Below are 23,845 nucleotides of genomic sequence, written 5' to 3' on the forward strand. Positions count from 1 at the left end.
TGGGTATCCTGCACACTGCAGCCCCCCTCCCCCAGTATATAGGTATCAGCACACTGCAGTCCCCACAGTATATGGGTAACTAGCACACTGCAGTCCCCTTCCCCCAGTGTATATAGGTGTCAGCACACTGCAGTCCTCACAGTATATGGGTATCCTGCACACTGCAGCCCCCCTCCCCCAGTGTATATAGGTATCAGCACACTGCAGTCCCCTTCCCCCAGCGTATATAGGTATCAGCACACTGCAGTCCTCACAGTATATGGGTATCCAGCACACTGCAGTCCCCTTCTGCAGCACAGAGACATGGCTTTTGGGGCAGAGGAGTACTCAGTGACCCCAGCATAGTCTCATACTTACCTTGTGAAAGTTTGGAATAAGTAGCCAACCCCTTAAAGCCTCATCCATATATTTCTTACTTATAATACAGGGATGTGGGTTTTATGATTTCAGTGCATTACAGACAACACAGTGTGCATGGAATAATTTAATGGGGTCATGTTATAGCTTTCTTTAATATCTTATTTCTTTTAGAAGTATCCAGAACTAAATAAAAAAAATCCACTTTTACACAGTGAATAAAGCTCATGTTGCTTCTTCTTCAATAGTAAAATTTAATTGAATTTCACTTCACAATTTTGTTACAAACTTTCCAAAGAGGATGATTCCTTTGTGCAAATCTGTCACCTGGATAATGTATACACACTTGAAGAAAAGGTGAAGTTAAAAAAAAAGAAACAAAAAAACACTTTGTACCCCAATTCCGGCCACAAATCTCCCTCTATTCTCATGTGAAGCATTTCTCATGATTCTTGTCACTTGATAACACTCTACATCTCCTCATATCTACCCTATGTAGTGGACCCTGTTTTCCTGCTTATCACCCCATGTACCCCCCATAGCGAGTAGATATCTCACCAACAATGGCCACCTATTACCAGCTTTGGCTTACCGTCCTAGATGAATCTATCCAGTCAGGTTGGTACAATGGATGAATTCTGGCTACAAAAAACCCCATCCAGGAGGGTCTACTTTTCCATGAACACTAAGGACACAATGTAAGTAGGGGCAATGACCGATGCTGGAAGAATATATACGAAAGCTAATAGCTCAGTCTGTTTCTCTATCTGCAAATTGAAAACCTTCTCATTGTATCCTATTAAGTCAGCAGAAAACATATGACAAGGCATCTGGAAACCAAAAGTGTAATAGGTAAATTCAGTCAAAAATGTGGTTTAAATCAACTTCTATAAGTGATCCATTCTCGTAGTGTATGTTAGTCTCGCTTGTACAAATGATATCACAGAAAGTATGAATGTTAAAAATTCTGAAAAACTAAAACCGCTGATGTTGTCTAATCCACCTTGCACCACTGGTTAATGGTTATGAGTAAAACTATGAACCAAAGAAAATCTTGCTAGTATATTCACTTAAAAAAAAAAAAAAAAAAAACCTCTGTACATAGAATGTTTTATCCAGTCATACTTGTAGGGTATGATATTCTCTTGGCAAGTCTCTGTATCCGATATTTCCACTATACATAGAAAATTATCATTGTTAAATTAAAGCGCATAACAAAAAGTATAGAAGGTGGTAAACAACACTTTTATGATGTTTGACATGGGAGACTGAGTCTTGCTGTGCACCAAAGTGTCCCATAGCCCATGTAGCATCTAATGCATCCATAACTCTTCTCCGGGCAGAAGAGTCCCCTCAGATGTACAGATCTTTGTTACACCGAAAGGGCAGAGCCTAAAAGATGTAAAGAGACTGGAGACCATCCCTTTACCAGACCACCAATGCACTTCTCCACCAGAGATTCCTTAGGCCTTCTAATTATTTGCAGTTGGGGACAATGTTTGCAATGTTCTTCCCCTGGAATGTTGCGGTATTATCTATTCCTGACCAACGCGGATATGAGGATTGAACAGTGGGTTAAGGTTTGGGTCATTGTCAGCTGATGCTCTGCCCCATTTGGACATGAGGAGAATGAGAGTTAGAAAGCCCAATATACCAATAACTAGGACAACCAAGAACCGTTGTTTGGTGGAAACCGGTCGTGACTTTGATCCAGTGCGATTACTGTAATAGAATCAAGAAAAAAGAAGAAACTCATTTTTAGACTAATTATTCTCAAGGTAAATCTGAAAATAAGGACAAAAATAAGACTTTTCCCTCTAATAAGAACATATGGAAACTTATATACAGGCAGTCCCCGGGTTACATACAAGATAGGGTCCGGAGGTTTGTTCTTAAGTTGAATTTGTATGTAAGGCGAAACTGTATATTTTATAATTGTAGATCCAGACAAAAAAATTTTTGGCCCCAGTGACAATTGGAGTTTAAACATTTTTTGCTGTAATGGGACCAAGGATTATCAATAAAGCTTCATTACAGACACCTTACAGCTGATCATTGTAGTCTAGGACTATAGTAAAGCATCCAGAGAGCTTCACCAGAGGTCAAAGGGGTCTTTCTGTAACTATGGGTTGTCTGTAAGTCGGGTGTCCTTAAGTATGGGACCACCTGTATATATAAATACAAACACATTTTTTTTTTTCAAAGGCCCATAAATAAACAATTTCAGGAACAGTAGAGAATGGAAAAAAAAAAAAAAAGATTTCACAAAGAGGAATAGATGCAGGTATCAAGAACTTATCATACTAGAAAGTACAGTAGTAAAATGTATACAGCAGGCAGCTTACCGGAGTATACGTGCCAACCAGCTCAAAGTGGGTCTCCTTCTGTACTTGTCATCGTCAAAGTCAATGACAGTTTCTTGTGAAGCAGCGACATCTCGAGTATCATAAATCTTTCTAGGAGTTGAAGCTACAGAAAGGGAAAGCAAAAAGAAATCTCCAGTCTTGCACCGATGCATTAAAGAGGTCTTCCACCAATTCATTTGGTTTGTGTAATGAAAAGTTGTACAATTTTCCACTATAATTTCTGTATCAATCCCTCACAGTTATCTAGATCTCTGCTTGATGTAATTATGAGGAAGCTTCATTGTATACTTCCCCTGGATAAAACCGTTCCCTGGCACGGCTCGTTTTACTCCTGGTCATGTTATGTCACACGGGTGCACGGCTTGTTATATTCCCTAGTCATGTTATGTCACACAGGGGGCACGGTCGTAATACCAAAGAGAGTTACCACAGCTGCGTGTTGTAATGGGCCATGCACCTGTGTGACATCATATGACCAGGGACTGGTATTCAGGACACCAGAGAGTTTCAGCCGTCCTGAAATCCCATATAATTAAGTGCAGATCCGAGTTTTTGGCCTGTGGACTCATTAACCCTTCTCCTGGTAAACATACATTTTCTATATTCGTACCTGCATTGATAGTAACACTATCGGCACTTCCATCTCCAATCATGACAGTATGGTCTTTTGACAGGCCACCTTGCTGAGCCATGGAGGTAGGTGCACTGCTGTAGAGATACCCAGACTGCTGTGGTACTTCTGAGGATTCTGACAAATGATCGGATGAGGAGGCTGAAGAGGAAGCAAACACAGAAGCATGAATACACAACTCTTATCTACACCATTATATAGGACAATATATCATCAAATACTTACAATTGACAACTGACCAATCCCGGTAATCTGTGACATCGTGTTCTGCAACCTCCTCTACAGCGGCAGACTCTTCAATCTAAAATCAAATAGCACATACATGTTATGAAAATGTATGGAGTCACCATTAGAATTGGAAAGACAATAGTCATCAGTCAGTAAATGTAAGCCTCAAGTACAGAGACTCGGTTCTCTACTCACCAACGGGAGGCCCAGTCCTGCCCTTGCCCAATTAACCGTAGAGAGCCTCTCTCGGAGGGTGGAGGCCACTGGGCTGACAAGGTTACCAGGAGGAAAGATGGGTCCTTGACAGCTTGGACATTGGTACCCAGCAGGCGCAGTGTTTGGTGGTAGCTGTGCGGCCAGGTCATTCAAACAGGACCAGTGGAATAAATCTGAGGCAACACAGTAAAGTAGAGGTCATGTCTAAACATCATAAAAACGATCTTCTGTTTATAGACTTTTTGATCAGGGTGTTGATGGCCTAAAGAAAATCTCTTTAAAGTAGTTGTACCAATATAGGAAGCTACTCCCCTATACTGTGAGATGGCCCAACAAACTAACGAGTGAGGGTCAGACTGCTAGGACCTCCACTGATCATGAGAATGGGACCCCCAACCATCTGGACAACAAGGGTGCGGTTCCCAGTAATGGGAGGAATGGCAGGGCCAGCATGTGTCTCAGCATTCCATTCAATACTATCAGAGCAGTTGGAGATTGCAGACCACAGCGAGGAGGTGGCATGAATACATGCTCACCCCACCGCTTCAGCCATTAGTGAGAACAGGATCCCTGTTCATCGGATCTGTGGGAGTCCGATTATTATCCCCCTATACTCTGCTTCCACCTGCAGTTGTAAGCTATGAATAGTGAATTCTATATGTTGACTACAGACTCTCATATGTTCAGTAAATTCTTTGCCATGGAGATAAGTAAGAAGAATTTTTGTTTTACAATGAAATAAGCACAGTTTGTATATAAAAACTATAGAACTGTCATATGTCAGCAGGTCCTGTGAAAAACCAGAGAAAGTCATTTCATACCATAACAGACAAGGCGAGCCGTCTCTTTAGAAGACAAGAGAGTGTTACACAGGCGGCAGTTCGGGTTGTAATCGCTGTCCTGAAGCCATTGTAGATATGACTGAACAATGCACTGGAACAGACAATATAAGTCTATTAGATTGTGTCAGGTCTGAATGGGAATAGTAACAGACTAGGTCCAATATAATTACTGTAAGCCTCACCTTAGGATGGTTGGCCACCAGACAATGCTCACAAACATTCACACGGTGTTCAAAGCAGAAGAGATTTGTCACTTTTCTCTTGGGACATTTACAGAGACCCATGATGGCAGGGACACCTGTCGGAGAGAATGAAGATTAGAAATGGAGTAAAATGAATATAAATAAATAGCGTTCTTTATATTTTGTTCCACGAGAAGCTTATCACATAGCATCCTATTCCTAGGGTTTTATAAGAGACACTGCCACCAGCTTTTACCCACCTTTTATGTGAAATCTCAAAATCTCCTCCAAAAACATGTAAAAATAACCAAAGAGGAGTCATAGTTTTCTGAAATGGGTCAAGTTTAGAGGCTGCAGGGGGAGAGTCATTTCAGATGCCCTGAGCTGTGGTTCTATAGCACCAAGAAACATGCAACTGGAGTCATATTACAAATAAGAATCTCATCTTTCAGATCACATCTTTTGGTTCAGTGAACAACAGAACTAGAAATACAGGCAATGATAATGATAAATAAATAATAACAACTAACTAGGTAACTAAAGATATTGTTGGAAATCCAAGCTGTACATAGAAATCAGGTTTCTGTCTTTATCTCTGGTTCTGTAGCTCACAGAACCACAAACCCGATGTGATCTGAAAGATGGGATTTTTACCTGTAATATGTCACCAGCATAAAGAACCAAAGATAAGGGGATCTGAAATGACACTTCTACTGCAGCGACTAAACTCTCCTGCAAAAATATTCTCTCCTCATTTTCACATGACTTTGGAGGAGACTGGTAAATGGATGAGATTCACATAAAATAAGGAATTCTAGAAAGCACATTTTATACCCTACCTGAGGGAGATCGTAGTTTAATGGGCAAAAACTGGTGGCAGAAGACCATTAAAGTGACTAGCATGAGATTGTGAGGAAACCTGGTAATAAGTTATATAACCTTGGCACCATCAATCAGACAATCAGTGCAGGTCAGCTCAAGCCAATGTGAAAAGAAGCAATGTATATGATCAATTACATCACTAAATTACAGGTCTGTCAACTCAGGTGACAGTGGTAATGATTCAGAAATGATCAGACCCGCCTATAGGTGATGAAGACTCAGGAGAAGAGCAAGACATATGTTACAGGAAGACACTTCACATTCATATAACTTCCCTGGTAGAGCAGGGGGGGAGCTTTGTATATCCTGGTATTATTGTTATAGGGCCATTGTCCCTTTAATAGTAACAAGGAACAGTGTTACCCTCATTTTGATCTTTTAACAGGACAAACATTAATAAAAACAGTCATCTAATGCCTATTAGGGCATTTTAGGGCTCCTGTACGTGGCGGTATTTTAGGGCTCTGTCACATGTAATATGTAGGGTGCTCTTCCATTATCCATCAAAAGCAAAGGAAGTCCAATGGCTGAGCATCAGTCTTCATAATACATTTATACAACATAAAATCCTAGGCCTCTCAGATAGGGTATGAAATGTCATTTCTAGAATTCCCTCATATGTCAAAATTTTGTCCATTTACCTGAAAAAAAAATCTTACAAGAAAAGTTACAAGAGAATTAGAATAGAAGAGTAATGGGATTCAAGTTGCCAGAGGTGAGTCAAGTATAGAGGCTGCAGGGGGAGTAGCACTGTAGATGCCCCTATCTTCTGTTCTGTTGCACCTAGAAACAAGCTACTGGTGTCTTATTAAAGATAAGAATCAGATCACACCAGGGGATGGTTCCATGAGCTATAGATGTGGAGATAGTTGGAAATACGAGCCGCAGATGTAATCCCACCCCTACCCCGGACTCATGGACATACCTTACACTGCCAGGGTCAATCACGCCCCCACTTCCGTGTTGTCCTCGCCCCTTCTTTCTCCTGGTTATCAGTGTATGTGATGCCCCCCGCCCCCTCTCCCCATCACACCCTGCACACGGCTCCTGTCACCCGTTACACCCAGGTTCTGTTTCCAGACTTCTATCTGCCACGTCTCTTCCTGGTGACAGTGACAGCCTCAGTCTCGGGGCGCAGTCTCCTCATCGTCACTTCCTCCACCTGCAATATGGCTGCGGGCGATGTGTCATGACGTCACTTCCTCCACCTGCAATATGGCGCCGGGCGGGATGCCAGCGTCACTTCCTGTTCCGGGAACAGAGCGGGCGCGGGACGTTTGAACTATTTCCTCCGATCTCATCGGCGGGGAGACTTTTGGGGTGGATTGCGATGTTTGTCGTATAAGCGGAATTATCTGCTTATAGAAATTCGATTGATGAGAGACGATTTTTTTTTTTAGTAGGAAAGACACGGTGGTCTGGGAGAGGTGTGCGGCGCCGCGTTATGTAATCGCTGTACACACGGTGCGGTAGTACGTAGGCATCCTTTTATATCTTAATACAACACATTACACTGGGAGAGGAGATCAGTGCTGAGAACTGGAGCCGACAACATGTCTGATCGGAAGAAAAAATGCGGCAGCCAAGGGACTGTCACCTGGGGCCATGACAGTGAGTGCAATCAGATGGGCGCCTCATATAGCTCACTACTATATATAGGAGACAAGAAATCTCTTAATACACAGCTGCAAGGGATATTTTCTATGAAATTATTGCATCAAACTTTTTCCATATTTGCATTTCATTTTGGTAGTATGGTACTCCCTGTATCTAGTCATCAGTGACGTCATCAGAGGTCGCTGTGTGTCAGAGGGAAACGTCAGATTTATAATGACATTTTATAGTATATCTGAAGTCTATTTGTGACCCCACCCCCTTGCCATTTATTACCTAATATATTTACATGTATAAACATATGGATAATGCCCTGACTGCTGTAAATTGACACTTTTGTAAATTATATTGTTAATTCTTCTGACCCTGCAGGTATCACTTCTCCACCCACCAGAAGATCCCAGAGAAATTCTGCTTCTTTCAACAAATCTTGTGACAGCCCGGTATGTTTAATGCAAATTATATATTTTTTTGTATGGGCTTCTTGGATTATTAAGGGCACCCTATCCCCAGATTTTACCCCATTAAACCACCAGCCCCCCCCCCACAGGTAGGGGATGAAATGTCCTTTTGAGTATTCCCTCTTTTATGTGAAATCTTGACCATTTACCTTTTAAGAGAAATCTCATCCTAAGTCATGTGAAATTGAACCAAGAGAAGTCAAGTTTAGAGGCTGCGGAGGGAGAGTCAATTTACATGCTCATAGCTTTGGTTTTGTAGCAAATTGAGCAGGTTTATTGGTGTCAAATTGAAGATAACAATCTCAATATAAGTCAGTTAAAAATCTACATCTCACATTTCCAACTATTGAACTGCCTGTATCTCTAGTTGTAGTGACTCTTGTCGCTTTGTTTACATATGACTTTGGAAGGCTAATTTAAAATAAGGGGGAGTTTTAGAATATTTCATACCCTTCCTGAGGGGGGCTGGTAGTTAAGTGGTTTAAAAATTGACTATTTGTCACATGACCCTGCTTCACATCAGTCCCAGACCAATAGTTGTCTGCTTCAGAGACCAACACTTTTTGTGTTCCCGTGTGGATGATCCACCATTTGTCCAAGGTTTTTTTTATATTCTCATCCTAGCTCAGCACTGATATTACAAGTGCAGCCCTAAGCATTATTTAAAGGAATTGTCCATGTCATATGGAATGCTGTTTTATGGCACCTTACTTAAACAATTTCTAATATAAATGTATCTGACCCACTCCATTTTAGCACTGACCGCCCGGTGCCGCTCATAGAGCTTTTGTTCAGCCGCTCTATCATGGCTGTTTTAAAGACATCACTGACTGCTTTACCGGTGGCACTTCAGTGACTGACCTAGCAAAATAACCTGATCTTGAAGTTCAGATCACCTGATATCATCCGAAATAATATCCAATAACATAATCTTTTCTTACAGATGCCTGCACCAGTCATGAAACGTTCCGTCACTGCTAAGAAAATCATGCCTCGCAAAACTCTGGTAATTATCCGTTCAGCAATTTTTTTTGTTCTCTTGTTTAACCATATTAAAATCCTGACCAATCCCTTTTAGAGTGATTTGTTATTCGCAATGGTTGTACCTAAAGGTATTCCTCTAGTCATAAAATATAAGCACATACATTTTATAACCCAATTTTGTTTTATATATATCTATATATATCTATATATATAGCACCTATTCTGATCACCATGTTGTGATAGACGGCTGCAGAGCTAATACCTGGAACCAGTTGCTTCTCCATATGTAGTAGGCAGCAAATCTCCATGTCTTAGTGCCTTCTGTTTTTTCCTCCAAGTTGGTCTTGGTGAATTAGCAAAGGACACATAAGAGAGTATGACTGCAGGATCTGACTACACAGTTTGTTGTCTGCTACCATGGAGACACACAGATCTGCATAGGTGCTGTGCTAAAAGACTGGAAAATGTTTAATTACCGCCAATGACATTTGTTCCATTACACGGTTCAGATGCTTTGCTCTAATAAATTAGAATTAGTTTTGAAAAGGATATTATTTCATAAAACCTATGACATGTTAGGGTGATGGATCAAGACTCTACAGCTGGATGACTGTCCACCTTTATTCTCTGTATAGGTTACAAAAAACCTGTGGCTGATTTTTTTTTTCCAGATACAGCGCCTCTCCTGATTATGGGTAGTGCATGGTATTGTAACTAAGCTCCATTCATCTCTATACAGCTGAGTTGCAATACCAGCACTAACCACGGTCAGGTGTAGCGCTGTTTCTGGACTCTATGTACAAGTTTAAGAGAGGCCTGGATGCCTTTCTGGAGAGCAAAAATATCACAGGTTATAGGGAAAAACATTTAATTCTTAAAGGTTGGACTTTAAGAAGTCCAACCTTTTATATTATGATACAATCCTGGAAAACCCATTTAAGTCTGGCAGTTGGTCCAAAAACCTGATGTGTCTGGCGATAATGGAATGGGGCAGTGCTGGGGTCTGCTTACTTGTTTGATCCCTATGACCTCCATATATTTATAACTTTTTATTGAATATATTACTTGTATATAAATTAATAGTACATCTGGTCCCATTTATCTTCCAGGCCGCCCTCGCCTCTGCTGAATCCAAGCCCAATGTTACCACTCTGATAGAAGAACCCAGTCCTGGCTCCAGATCATCTGAGCCTAACACTCCACTGACTGCAACACAGTCCACCCCAAAGGTAAGTGTTTCAACTGTTCTAAAGATGCTTCATCAAATCTCTTGGCAAGGAACTTGAGTGCTATTACAATTTCCTTTAACCTTAGGAGAAGCCGCAGTCTTTGAAGCCCAGGAGAAGCTCAAGGGTGAGTGCAGATTTAGCAATATGATGACTCCTGATAACTGTGTGCTTCCTAGAAGGATAGGATTCACCTAGGAAGGGGATCAGACATTCTGCATGCCAGCCATTTGGATCAAAGCTATTTTATGTGTATGACTTAGAGGTTTTCTGGGTTCAGAAGATTTTTGATATGTGCCTCTGGAGGTATATATCAAATGCTTCATCACATCTCTTGTTTAAATTTATTCATATACTATTTAGACTATCTTGAGCTGTGCATGCGCAGAACGCCATCATGACGGACGAGGTAGCTGCGCGCCGCACGCAACAGGGTAGGAGGAGTAATGTGGCTACTGGGGCGTGGAGTAGCCGCGCTGTGTAGCCTCGTGCCGGCTACTCCACGCCCCAGTAGCCGCATAACGAAATTTACATATTAGGTCAATAAAGTGTACCAAAAGTTAGCGGGGACGTGAGGATTAGCTCTAAAAAGAGCTCTCCTTTATAGGTAGATTCGTGGTGGTAGGTTCCCTTTAAGTCCCATCCCATGCAGTAATCAAATAAAACATTTTTTTAAAAAATGAAAATCGCCAAAAAACACAACACATAGGGTATCACAATGTCGGTAACAACCTGTACAATAAAATAAAATTGTCACTGAAACCGTACGGTGAGCGCCGTAAAAAAAAAACCACAAAAAAACTTTCAAATTATTACATTTTCACGTGTGACCACATAAAAAGTGATCAAAAAGTAAAATTTATCCCAACATGATACCAAGAAAAAGTACAGCTTGTCCCGCAAAAAATAAACACTAAACCAGCACTGTAAACAAAAAAATATAAATGTTCTACCCATTGTTACTTGCCCATGCAAAAACAAGCAAATTTCTCACAAAATGAGTTCTATATTCTGCAAAACAAGTTTACCATAAAAAAGCCATATAATTGGGGTATCGCTGTAATCGTGATGACCCATAGAATAACGATAACACATTATTTTTATGGTACAGTGAACGTCCGAGGAAAAAAAATGCTAAAAACCATAAACAAGAATTAATTATTTTTTTTAACCACCACCAAGAAAGAGTTAATAAAATCTGATTAATAGCTATTGACAATGCAGATCTGCTCTGAATGGCGCCTCCTACCCTTCTATGACCAGCCGTGCGCCCGTACAGCAGTCACCACCACATATGGGACATCCTCATACTCGGGAGAAATTGGGTATCAAACTTTGGAGTTTTTCGTCATTTAATACTTTGTGACAGTTTAATTTTTGGCCAAAATTAATATATTGTCTAAAAAAAAACTTACAGCTTGTAAATGACACCTCTATTTTGCATCTGTGAAGCATCTAAAGGGTTAACACACTTCTTAAAGTTGGTTTTTTTTCTGCACATTGAGGGGTGTAGTTTCTAAAATGGCATGATTTATGAGGGTATACTGCTATTTAGGCCTCTCCAAGTCAGTTAAAACTGCGGAGATGCCTCTAAGGGTTTTGGTGATTTTCATAAAAAGGAGAAAAATTGCACCCAAAATTCTGATCCTCCTAACAACCTAGAAAAGAGAGAAGATACAAAAAACCCTATGCCGATATGAAGCAGACATTGCGGAAATGTTAGTTATAAAGTTGCTGTGACTATCTGCCTGAAAAGCAGAACATTTTGAACTTTGAACATGAATAATTTTTAGAAATTTTTGCCAAATTTCAATTTTCAATTGTATTCAACTAAATACAAAAGTTATCATCAAAATTTTTCTATTACTTTGTTTTACCGTCACACATTGTACTTCAATCTCAAAATCCCCTGGATATGTTAAAGCGTCACGAAGTTATAACCTCCTTTAATGATACCGGGCAAATTTTAAAAATCAGGCCTGGTCCTAAAGGTCTAAAATGAGAGGTTAAGAGAGACCACTCACCTTTTTCAGATGACGCCGGAACAGTTTTTTTGTGGTTATGTGCTAGTCATTGTTTCTATGGCTAGTATATGTCCATATTCTCTTCTATGTACTCAAGCATAGGGTTGTTGTTTCCCTGTCCCTGTGTATGAGCTGAAAAACTGAGAGCAGGTCCTATTCCTGTCCGAGTTTATGGCTTGAGCTATCTTTTATTGTCATTGGCACGTAAAGGGACCTCACACATGGCTAACACTCAGCCTGAGAGCTACGCACAGTCACACGAGGTTAGCCTATGGACGTATCGGATGTTTGATATACAGGCGGTCCCCTACTTAAGGACACCCGACTTACAGACAACCCATAGTTACAGACAGACCCCTCTGACTTCTGGTGAAGCTTTCTGAATGCTTTACTATAGTCCCAGACTGCAATGATCAGCTGTAAGGTCTCTGTAATGAAGCTTTATTGATAATTCTTGGTCCCATTACAGCAAAAAATGTTTAAACTCCAATTGTCACTGGGGCCAAAAAAATTTTTGTCTGGATCTACAATGATAAAATATACAGTTTCGACTTGCATACAAATTCAACTTAAGAACAAACCTCCGGACCCTATCTTGTATGTAACCCGGGGACTGCCTGTATGCCGCGAGTGGGTGAGGGCTCATATACTCCTCCTGTGAATTTCTTGTCCTGCGCCATTTTGTGTGCCCACTGACTGCTACTGCAGCAGGTGCAAGGCTGTGGATGATGCGTCACTGCCTCTATTTAAAAAAAAAAAAAAAAAAAAAAAAAAAACGAGCCCGGCTAGTGGCAATGCTGCTGGCTTGGAGTTCAGGAGAAGGAGAGTCTGAGCGGTTTATTATTTCTATAGCCTCCCCATGTGCTCTATATATTTATAACCTTATATTGATTATTTGAGTTGTAAGCTAATTGTGTCTGTGTCCCATTTATCTTACAGACCACTAACGCCTCTGAATCTATGCCGAATACTATAACCCCAGTAGAACAACCTAGTCCTGGCTTAAGGTCATCTGAGCCTAATACTCCACTGTCTGCACCACAGTCCACACCAAAGGTAAGTATTCCAACTACGCTAAAGATGCTTCATCAAATCTCTTAGCCAGGAACTTGAGTGATAGTTACAATTTCTCTTATTCTTAGGAGCAGACGCAGTCTTTGAAGCCTAGAAGAAGCTCGAGGGTGAGTTCAGATTTACCATTGTGATGATACCTGATGGCTGTACGTGTGCTTTCTAGAAGAGGGGCAGACATTCTGCACACCAGTCATTTTAACTAAAGCAATTTTGTGTGTATGACTTAAAGGGATTGTCTGGGCATAAACGTATTAAAGTGGTTGTCCAGTTACCACAAGTGAGTTTCTATCCTTTGGATATGAGCTAACTTGTTGGTTGGTGGGTGCGGACCACCACGGATCCCAAGAATGCGCCTGTTTCTCTATTCATTTCTATGGCGCTGCCGGAAGTTCCATAGACGGTGAATGGAGTTGCAGCGCGCAAATGCGACTGGCTGCTACCTCCTTTTGGGGTACACTGGATCTTACGATCCATTGGGGTCCCACCACTAAGACCCCCACTGATCAGCTTACCCTGTGGATAGGGGCTCACTTGTTGAGACTGGACGACCCCTTTGAACCTCGTACCCTCTTCAGCACACTCGTTCCACTGCGGCACCCTGCCACTATTGTTGATTAGCCTATTGTCTGTGAAAGCTTGTAGTAATACTATGTCTTCTGAAAAAATGTCATTCTTTTACAGATATCACCAAACGCAGAGAAAGAAAATGCAGAACTTCACAAGCCCCAAGAAATAACTAAAGCCGCACCAGACCAATCCATAACCTCCAAAATAGACATCTTATCTCCTATTCCCCTGAATGTACCTCAGTCTCCTGGCTTCGAGGACCGGCAGAAAGTGATGTCCCAGAAGGTGCGGCGCTCCTATAGCAGGCTGGAGATGTCTATGAACGGCAGCTCATTTCTGTACAGTCCCACTAGAAATACGGATTCATCCGACACCTCAACCCCAAACTTTACATCCAAATCTGGGAGGAGGTCACTTTTTGGATTTGACAAGCTTCTGAGCTCAGAAGAGGAGGTGGAGAACAAGAAAGTTAGTGAGAAAATGAAACAGACATTTAATGAAAGTTCATCCAAGAGGTTATCTATGGAGGAGCCCGATCTGAATATTCCTGGGGTGGCTCTTGTCAAGCAGAAGAGGAGGAAACGTAAAGTTCCACAGATTGAGGTACGAGTGGGGTTCAGGAATTTGTTAACACCAGAATGCTACACTGCTGGGCTTTACATTGGGGGAGAAGGATAAATCATTACTCCAAATTTTGTTTTCAAATATATACGTTTTCTAGATCTTTTTACTGAAAAAGGATTTTCTAAGTTATAAAAATTGAAAGGTATATATTCACCCATATTTTTATGGTGGCACAATTGGTAAATTGTGCTTAATTACAAAGTAAACTTTTAATCTTAAAAGAAAACAAATGTTGTATTTAAGGGCAGTGGAGTTGTCTGTGACCTTTGGTGGAGTTGTGATAAAATGAATCAACTCGGACGCCACAAACACGTGATATATTTTAAAAAAAATAAAAAAAATCCCTATAAATGCCTGTTCTATTCCTGAAAGTGCTCGGATAGCGATCGGTTGGCATGGCAGCCCACAGTCTCATTGAGACCCGCAGGCTTGCCATGTGCAATGATCTCTAATAGTAGTACTGCAGTATATAGTATTAGCAATCGGACCCTGCAGGGTTAAATTACCCTGGAGGATCTGAAATAATGGTTAAAAAAAAATAAGTAAATCGCCCCCCTTTCCCTAAATCACATATAAAAGCAAGTAAACCGTAAGAATGAGAAACATGTTTGGTCTCATCGCGTCCCAAAATGTCCGAGTTTAACCCCGTAACGTAAAATGGTGCCCAAAGTCGAAAGTGACACTTTTTTGCCATTTTGAAAAATATTAAAAATTCTATAATAAGTGATCAAAAGGCTGTACAGTCCTCAAAATGATAGCATTGAAAACGTCATCAAAATTCTCAAAAAAATGACACCACCCACAGCTCCGTGAACTGAAGTATGACAAACGTATTAGTTCCAGAACATTGCAAAATGAAGAAGTTTTTTTGTACAGAAGGTTTTAATTTTTTTAAACTGCAGACACTGATGCACCAATGTATGTGCTCGTGGCCGATGTGATGGGGTAAATCATTTTTGTAGACCGATATTTCAGTGTAGGTATCACACTTGGATACAAAGAATAGGGAGAATGTACAAGTTGAGCAAATTATTTTTGACATCAATTTAAAATTCCCTGGTGGTCACAAACGGCCAAGCACATAACATGCAGTTCAGCTACTTACCTTGTGGCAGAGTGCTTCTTCTCCCATCTCCTGCTACCGAACTACTACCGGCAGCATTAAAGGGTATAAAGGAGTTATCTGGGTATACAAATTTAGTTATGGCCGGGCTGTGGCAGGCTATTTAAAAATAATAAACGGGTACTTGCCTCGTCTGGCCCTGCTGATGTCGGCGCTCGGCGGTCAGTCTCATTTGTGCGCTGGCCGGAAGCTCCCATCCGACACCATCTCCCAGCGCTTACATTGCTTAAAAGGACGAATGGGAGGAGCCGGCCACATCGCGGACCGGACTTTCCCTGTGCGCAGCTTCTGTGCCCCTGTAAACAAACGGGCACGGATCAAACGGACCAGGGCGCGGGACATCAGCGGCAGCCCAGCCCTCAGTAAATTTGTATACCCGGGTAACCCCTTTAAGGACTTTACAGTGATGCAAGAAGCATGTAATAAGGTCACTGTAAGGTCCTAAAAGAGAACCTGTCAGTGTGATTTGGGTCACTAAACCACCCACAGGTCCTTATGGACCTGCGGTTTGTCTCTCGTCACCCTTTACCATGTCCCTATGTGGCTTTATACTTGCCTAGATATGAGTGCACTGGACTTATCTCTTGTGCTCTCGCTCCCTTGCAATTTTTCAATGAAGCTGCAGCCGGGCTTTATTGCACAAGAACAGTAAAAATGAAGCCACGGTGTAGTACGCCAGCTTGACTGCGCAGTACAGGCGGTCCCCTACTTAAAAACACTCGACTTACATACGGCCCCTAGTTACAGACGGACCTCTGGATGTTGGTATTTTATTGTGCTTTAGTCCTAGGTTACAATAAACAGCTATAACAGTTATCACAGGAGTCTGTAATGAAGCTTTACTGTCAATCCTGATTCTTATGACAACCCAACATTTTTAAAATCCAATTGTCACAGAGACCAAAAAAGTTCTGGCTGGGGTTACAATGATAAAATATACAGTTCCAACTTAAATACAAACTCAACTTAAGAACAAACCTACAAACCCTATCTTGTACATAACCCGGGGACTACCTGAATTAAGCTTATTATGTTAATAGTGGCCACTGAGGGACTTGATAAGAGGCCATAGGCTCAGTGGTTTAATGTCTCTGACAGGTCCTCTTTAACCTCCCTAATTCAGCTGGGAATAGTTAGAACCAACAAGGCTGTGCTCTCTGTGATTGGACAAAGTCTTTGGCATCGTTACACAGATACTCAGGACAAGGGTCAGTAGAGGCTGGCGGTGCTGGATTCTCCTGACATTTATTTGCTAAAAAAAAAAGTGCAACTTTATAGTTCAACGTTTATATAATCAAAAAATTAGTTTAACCCCTTATCACCGACACTAGTTTTCAGCTCAATGACCAGACTCGATTTTTCAAATCTGACATGTCTCACGATAATTGGTTATAACTTCGGAACGCTTTAACATATCCAGGTGATTTTGAGAATGTTTTCTCGTGACACATTGTACTTCATGTTAGTTATAAAATTTAAGTGATAAGTTTTGCGTTTCGTTCTGAAAAAAAGTGAAAATTTGGCAAAAGTTTGTAAAAATTCTTCATTTTCCAAGTTTGAAATGTTCTGGTTTCCAGACAGGAAGTAAAAATACCCAAAAAGTTTGATAATTAACATTTACAGAATATCTGCTTTATGTTGGGATGATATTTTATGCTTCCGGTCATTTTTCTAGGATGTTATGAGGTGCAGAACTTTAGGTGCGATTTTTCTTATTTTCATGAAAATTGCCATAACTCACATTTTGAGGGACAACTCAGCTTCCAAGTGACTTTGAGAGGCCTAAGTAATAGTAAAACCTCATAAATTACCCCACTATAGAAAGTTCACCCCTCAACATATGTAAAACAACTTCTATTAAGTCCATTAACCCTTTAAGTGTTTCACATGGGTTAAAAAATATGGACCTGCGATTTAGAAACTATGGAATTTTTTTGGAAAATACATTCATTTAGGCCAAAACTGACATTTTCAGAATAAATTAAATGATGAAACGCACTGCAACGCTTGATGCCCAATTCCTCCCGAGTGTACTGATACCCCATATGTGGTGGTAAACTGCTGTACGGGCGCACGGCCGAGCATAGAATGAATGGAGGCGCCATTCACTGCAGATTTGTATTGTCACATTGTACGACCTATAAATTTTTATTTTTTTTGGTAATGCGATCATATGAGGGCTTATTTTTTATGGGATGAGATACAATGTATAAATAATTTATTTTGGGAGTCTAAAGCTTATTCATGAGATTTTATTAACTATTTCAAGGGGGACACAAACAAAATCATCAATTTTTATTTTGGATTGTGAGCATTTCCCCCCCAAACTCCCCCCCCCCCCCCGCTCACCGTAACGTAAATATAATATTTTATCTTTATTCTCTGGTTCACTACGATTGCGGTGATACCTCATTTATATAGTTTTTCTTATTTTGCTCAATTTTCCTGAGCAAAACCAATATTGGAGAAAATCGCATTGTTTTTACTATTGACAACTTTTCAGGGCCATAACTTCTGTATTTTTCTGTTGTCAGATCTGGTTGAGGGCTTATTTTTTGCGAAAACAGTTGTTCTTTTCAGTCGTATCATATTAGGGAACGTAACTTTTTTTGATCACTTTTTAGAACATTTTTTGTGATGGTGTTTGATGAAAAATTGTATATTATGGGAAGTTTTTCGAGTTTTTTTTTTACGTAGTTCACCGAGCGGGTTCAATATTGATTTAGATTTATTGTACAGATTAATACGGACGCGGTGATACCAAATATGTACGTGTTTTGTGTTTTATATACTTTATTTGCATTTTATGTGTTACTGGGGAGATTATGGGACTTTTATTTTATTTATTTAATTATATTATAAAAAGATAAAAAAAAATTTTTTTTACTTTTTTACATTTTCTATTTCTTGGCTTGAATAAGCGATCATCCGATCGCTTATTCAAGCCTTTACACTGCAATACACTTGTATTGCTGCGCATGCTCAGTTACTTACAGCCGGGTCCTGCCAGGAAGGCAGGACCCGGTAAGAAGAGGAGCCGACAGCCCCGGGTCACTCGTCGGAACCCGGGGCAGCGGCAGGAGGGATCGGATCCCCCGGTAAGCACACCGGGGGGGTCCGATCCACGGGGGACACACTTGCACGCCGCGGTCATGCTTGACCGCGGCGTGCAAGGGGTTAAACACCCGGGATCGGAGTTTTTCCGATCCCGGGTGTTAGTGCCGGGTCTGGGCTGTGATATCACAGCCCGGCACCAGCGAGACCCGGTGTCCCGAAAACTTCTTCTGATGCGCCGCCGTAGAAAGGCGTCGCATCAGAAGAAGTACCCTTAATGACCGCCGTAAAAACCCGATAGGGCGGTCATTATGGGGTTAAAGGAAACCTACCACTTGAAGTGGCAGGTTTCAGATGGAAATACCGAGCACCAGCTCAGGGTGAGCTGGTGCCGGAGCTGATTTTTGTTAGTGTTTTAAACCGCTGTATTGCGGTTTAAAACACTTTTTAAACTTTATAGCTGGAGCAGGGAGGTACGCGCTCGGCGCTTACCATGCGCGTGACCGTGCGCGCGGCTACATAGGAAGTGAAGGAGCGCCGAGCGCGTACCTCCCTGCGCCGGCTATATAGTTTAAAAAGTGTTTTAAACCGCAATACAGCGGTTTAAAACACTAACAAAAATCAGCTCCGGCACCAGCTCACCCTGAGCTGGTGCTTGGTATTTCCACCTGAAACCTGCCACTTCAAGTGGTAGGTTTCCTTTAAAATGCTTAGTTACCCTGTACACCTATGGATGTGTATTGATTTCTCTCTCCTCTCACAGTGACTGGTGGCAGTGCCAAGGGCAGCGATCCATTATGGGTCTGAGCTATTTGTAGTTGTGGTTGTGATCAATAACTGGTGCCTGCAGTATATTCCATAGCTGCTGCGCTGTCGCCCTCCTCACTGCGTTATCGTAGAGTCACATCATTACTGTAGTTCTTTAACTGTTCTTTGTTCAGTGCCGCATAGAGGTAAATGTAGCTTGACTTGTATGGGAGCTACTGGACCCCACTTTATTTAAAAATAAATAAATAAATACGTTTTTGACTGGCTAGCAAGACGCCATAACCGGTTTATTGGCAGTACGCAGTGGGTACTCGGCTGACCAATTGCCAGACAGAATTGGTCACGTGATATGTGGAGTAAAATGGGAACCTGCTATTCATAGTCATTATATTTTACTGATGGTTTTACTAAAAACATACAAGATCCTATAAAATGGCGCATTGCTTAACACTTTTCATGTTATTCCCAGGTGTCGGCACTGGACGAGTGGGCGGCAGCCATGAATGCGCAATTTGAAGAAGCGGAGAAATTTGACCTTCTTGTGGAGTGACCGCACCGCTTCACATTGGACTCTGCTTGTATATAGACGTCTCTAGATGTGTTCTTATATTGAGTTGTCTTGTTTGTTGTTGTATATGTTTATTTACGTTGCCTATTTTATGGTGGCAGGTTCTTTTTACTGAAGATGGATTATGTAATGTTTCTTATATTCCCTCTATATTGAGGAGTTAAATATAGCGTGCTTCCAGTCACGAGTATATACCGTATTTTTAAGATTATAAGGTGCACAAAAAATCATTTGATTTTCTCAGAAATCAAAGGTGTGCTTTATAGTCCGGTGCGCCTTATATGTGAATCGTACTTACAGACAATAGCTGCCTTGAACTGTGCACAGGTCTGCCACCTGCTGGTCATTCATCCTTATATGAACCTAGACGTTTTAACAGGCGTTTATTGATGGTGCTCCTTATAATCCGGTGCGCCTTATAGTCCAAAAAATACGTTCTATTATATTCCATGATGGTGGTTTAGTGTAGCCTCCATAGAACGGATGGGTCCAGAGCCATATCTTCATTCACAAATCTATGAACAGATGTGAATACTGCCTTGCAAGATGAGGAACCTACGTGAGTTGGCTCCTGTAAACCAGAGATGCCACTTCTTCTACAAAATGTATGGCGTGGGTGATAATGTATTCGTATATATTCGCATATGTGTTAAAGTTCAGTGTAAATGTAACATAGCATTAATAGATGAATAGCAGGTCTGGTTCTGCTACATCTTCAAATGCTAATAATTTATTAATTGGCAATAGAAGTCCCTTCACAGCCAACCATATGAAATGCACAATATATTTACGGCTTCATTCACACAAACATAGAATTTGTGTGCAATTTGCAGATTACAGGGGTAGTACATGGGTAATATAATTTGGGTAGGCTCATACATAGTTTTTTCTGCTATTGTCTAGTGGATAGACCTTGCACGCCAATGATAAATGGTCCACCAACAACAGATCTGTTGTTTGGCTCCAAGAAAGCACACGAAGCAGGCTAACAGCGATGAAATAATTACAGTGGGGGAGATTTATCAGAAGTCTCTGAGGTTAAACTGCTCTAGTTGCCCATGGAAGCCAATCAGAGCTCAGCTTTAGTTTTATAAACAGTTGTGGGAATATAAACACTGAGCTCTGATTGGTTGCTGTGGGCAATTACAACAGTTCTGCTCTCAGACACTTCTGATAAATCTCCCATAATATATGTCTACCATCCAGGTGTGTCACATACAAAAAGGATGTTTAACATGCATTGCTCTGTGTTATAAATCATGAACGTTTATAGTCCAATGAAGCTAAAATGGCACAGAAAATAAGTGGCAGAAAATTGTGGTTTAGTTATTTTAGGTTTTCCAATGGATGTTTATTAAGATTAATGGATTATTGATAGTAGTGTCCGCTATGTGGCATTATCCCCTAAGCAGCTACAGTTTTAGTTTATGGAGTTGCCTGGTAATAATACACTGCTAAATGACATCAGATCTGCTCCATGGTTAGATGATGTCACGGCCTCTCACATTCAGATATGTTGGATTACTGCTCAGGGACTTCTGAAATTTTCACTCATTTTAATGTATTATATCCCTTTTCCTTTAGTAAACCTAGCCGTATAACACAAACTGTGTCCTTTTATTAAGATGTTGTTAATAAAAAAAAATGCAGATGAATATCCCAAATTCATGCTGAACATGGTAACTAAGATTTTAAGAAACTATGTATCATAAATCTGTGTGTGCATGGAGAACAAAATGACATGTCACTAGAAATGTGTCCTCATCCAATTAAAGGGGATGTAGCAAGTTTCCAAGTTGTCCACAAGACCTATTTTTTGTTTTACCAAGTTTTATGATAAACAAAGGGGAGGTGTACAAGCCTTGAAATAGTCAAATTCTTGGCACAAGGCCACCTCCAAATAAGGAAGGGGTGGGGGGCTGGAAATGCCCTTCATCAGTCAAAGAAGGGATTTAGCCACAAGGTTGTGTGCCAGATTTTTTTTTTTTTAAGAGGACAAAGCCTCTTACTAAATCCAATGTAGCTGGAGGAACATGCATCAGCTCTTGATAAATCCCCAATATTTTGGGGGATTTGTGATGTTCAAAAAAAAAAAAAAAAATCTACTTGTTGTATTTACTATAAAGTGATATATTCTGTAGAGATTTTCTGTACAGCAGTTCTGTCAATTCACATATACATCCACATATAGGTTAACAATAGAAGAAATCCTGAGATCACAGCTTATCTACCCCTATCTGTACTGATCACATCTCTAAAATTCTCGATAGACCCAATGAATCAACTCTAGACCACTTCTGCCTAAGGCCACGAGAACAGAAAAAAAAAAGCATAAGCCGTATAACAAAATGCTGTTACTAGAGCTCAGGCAGAATGGCTGCCCCTATAATTATTGATCGGAAATGAAAGAAAGAAAACGGATTCCAAAATGAGTAATATAGTTACGTAAATAGTTGATGCAGTCCCTTTAATTACTTCAACAAGGATAGTGTTGGATATAACCTGAAGATTGGTGCAATTCTCCAAGGATTTGACTCTGCAGACCATTGGCTAGTTATTCTGGATGATAATGCAGGCGTTCCTTAAACTTGTGTGAATCTGCTCCTGTTTCAAATGGACAGATTCATATCTGAGTTAAGTAGTAACTTTTTGCTACCTGTCCTTCCACATCTTTAAATTTCTGGCCCCTTGAGGCCACCTTGAAAGAAGGAGGGCAAATTCAGACTATTGTTGTAGCTTCTCTCTGGGGTCTCTCTGTACAGGAAGAATGGTGGTTCTAGCAGGATGATCTCCAAAAATAACGCAGTTCTGTCAAAACCGTCTAAACTTTCCTGCAGTTCCAAACAGCCGAAGAAGTTTCGCTTTAAAATAGTGCTCAGAGCAGCATTGCCTGGGACTGAAGGAAGATTCAGTGTTTGGTGAACTCTGTCCTAGGGAGATGACCTGAGTGCACCTCCTGTCAGTCCACTTTCCATGTAGTGGGTATAAGTGAGAAAATAGTTGCAATTCCTTTAGTCCTATTTAGATTTAGAGAATATAACATTAAGAAGCACTAAATAATTTAATGAATAACAAGGATTATTATTATTTAGGAACACTGGCACGTGTCATTTTTGCATACATCAATCATACAAATGAGTATAAGAAACTTTGTAATATGTCGGAGCAAAGTTCCAGTTACTTTGGCAGTGGAGCAGTGAGTCACAGCAGCTACTTCTCCACCCAGTAGCTTTGACAGGTCTACAAGCCATTCATGCAGACTGCAGTGATGAGATAAACTCCAAAATGAAGGCTACGTGTCACATAATGTCCAGAAACAGTAATAGAAAACAGAAAATATTGTCACACATTACAAAATTAGTAAATCTTGCACGTTTGGCATATACTTGGCTGGTACATGATCATTCAAACTAGAGGACACCCTCTTATTTTGGGAACTAAAGAAAAAATTACATATGTGAATAGTAATGGCTTGGGGGGGGGTTCTATCTTATAAAGTATGCCCAGAACATAGTTGCCATCTTGAAGGCCACTATCAGTGGCATAGCTTATGGGCCCCAGTGCAAAGTCTGTGCCAGGCCCCCCGACTATAATGTATGGTATATAGTGCTAGTTTTCTCATATGGGAAAGTGACACCTCATGGGCCCCTAAGCCTCCAAGACCCGGTTGTGATCGCACTCTCTGCACCCCCTCAAGTTACGCCGCTGGCCACTATATTGGGTAAAGTTTTTTCAATGAAAAGTGGTATAAATGTAGTTTATTCCCTTCTGCCCTATTCTTTCTATGCCTTGGATCGAAATAGCTGAGCACCGTCAGTTCCATAGACAGTGAATGAAGTGGCAGCATGCATGCCCAACCTGCCACTCCGTTCTTTTTGGGGACGGATGGATCCCTGTTCTCGTGATCCGTGGGAGTCCCACAACTGAGACCCCCATTGATCACCAATTTAGCTCCTATCCTCTGGAAATGTGGGAAATATTTATTGTGGTTCTAAATTTATCAACATAAAAAGTTGCAAGCAACAACAAGTCACATTGCATGTGGTGCACAGCT

At 40.9% G+C, this 23,845-nt stretch overlaps 2 protein-coding genes across 5 annotated transcripts; one reads left to right on the forward strand and one right to left on the reverse strand.

Annotated features, from left to right (window-relative positions):
* Positions 1 to 576: 576 nt before the first annotated feature.
* On the reverse strand, positions 577 to 6,883 carry ZFPL1 (zinc finger protein like 1). Of its 3 annotated transcripts, none has more exons than XM_072118262.1 (8): positions 6,759 to 6,883; positions 4,823 to 4,938; positions 4,620 to 4,731; positions 3,778 to 3,971; positions 3,580 to 3,655; positions 3,334 to 3,495; positions 2,703 to 2,826; positions 577 to 2,079 (listed from the first exon to the last, which is right to left on the reverse strand). In XM_072118262.1, exons 2-8 carry the CDS (start codon positions 4,922 to 4,924, stop codon positions 1,893 to 1,895), a joined length of 957 nt encoding a protein of 318 aa, XP_071974363.1. In that variant the 5' UTR covers positions 4,925 to 4,938; positions 6,759 to 6,883; the 3' UTR covers positions 577 to 1,892. The 3 variants fall into 3 exon arrangements, with proteins under 3 accessions (XP_071974363.1, XP_071974362.1, XP_071974364.1); XM_072118261.1 differs by having other exon boundaries at positions 6,630 to 6,765; XM_072118263.1 differs by lacking the exon at positions 6,759 to 6,883 and adding an exon at positions 6,415 to 6,563.
* A 10-nt stretch (positions 6,884 to 6,893) lies between these two features.
* CDCA5 (cell division cycle associated 5) lies at positions 6,894 to 21,581 on the forward strand. Of its 2 annotated transcripts, none has more exons than XM_072118259.1 (10): positions 6,894 to 7,024; positions 7,105 to 7,315; positions 7,691 to 7,761; positions 8,723 to 8,785; positions 9,873 to 9,992; positions 10,078 to 10,116; positions 12,953 to 13,069; positions 13,156 to 13,194; positions 13,769 to 14,257; positions 19,693 to 21,581. In XM_072118259.1, the coding sequence occupies exons 2-10, from the start codon at positions 7,258 to 7,260 to the stop codon at positions 19,771 to 19,773; spliced, it is 1,077 nt and encodes a 358-aa protein (XP_071974360.1). In that variant the 5' UTR covers positions 6,894 to 7,024; positions 7,105 to 7,257; the 3' UTR covers positions 19,774 to 21,581. The 2 variants fall into 2 exon arrangements, with proteins under 2 accessions (XP_071974360.1, XP_071974361.1); XM_072118260.1 differs by having other exon boundaries at positions 6,900 to 7,024; positions 7,108 to 7,315.
* Positions 21,582 to 23,845: the final 2,264 nt, after the last annotated feature.

This window comes from Engystomops pustulosus, chromosome 7, assembly GCF_040894005.1.
Source record: "Engystomops pustulosus chromosome 7, aEngPut4.maternal, whole genome shotgun sequence".
In the NCBI taxonomy this organism is placed as follows: Eukaryota; Metazoa; Chordata; class Amphibia; order Anura; family Leptodactylidae; genus Engystomops; species Engystomops pustulosus.

Excerpts from the sequence above, each read along its gene's own strand:
- CDCA5 (XM_072118259.1), top strand. The coding sequence starts at position 7,258 with ATGTCTGATCGGAAGAAAAAATGCGGCAGCCAAGGGACTGTCACCTGG. Across the intron at positions 7,316-7,690 it reads TGTCACCTGGGGCCATGACA|GTATCACTTCTCCACCCACC; the intron begins GTGAGTGCAATC and ends CTGACCCTGCAG. Across the intron at positions 13,195-13,768 it reads AGCCTAGAAGAAGCTCGAGG|ATATCACCAAACGCAGAGAA; the intron begins GTGAGTTCAGAT and ends ATTCTTTTACAG.
- ZFPL1 (XM_072118262.1), bottom strand. The coding sequence starts at position 4,924 with ATGGGTCTCTGTAAATGTCCCAAGAGAAAAGTGACAAATCTCTTCTGC. Across the intron at positions 3,972-4,619 it reads GGCTCGCCTTGTCTGTTATG|ATTTATTCCACTGGTCCTGT; the intron begins GTATGAAATGAC and ends GTGTTGCCTCAG. Across the intron at positions 3,496-3,579 it reads GGATTGGTCAGTTGTCAATT|CCTCCTCATCCGATCATTTG; the intron begins GTAAGTATTTGA and ends CTTCCTCTTCAG.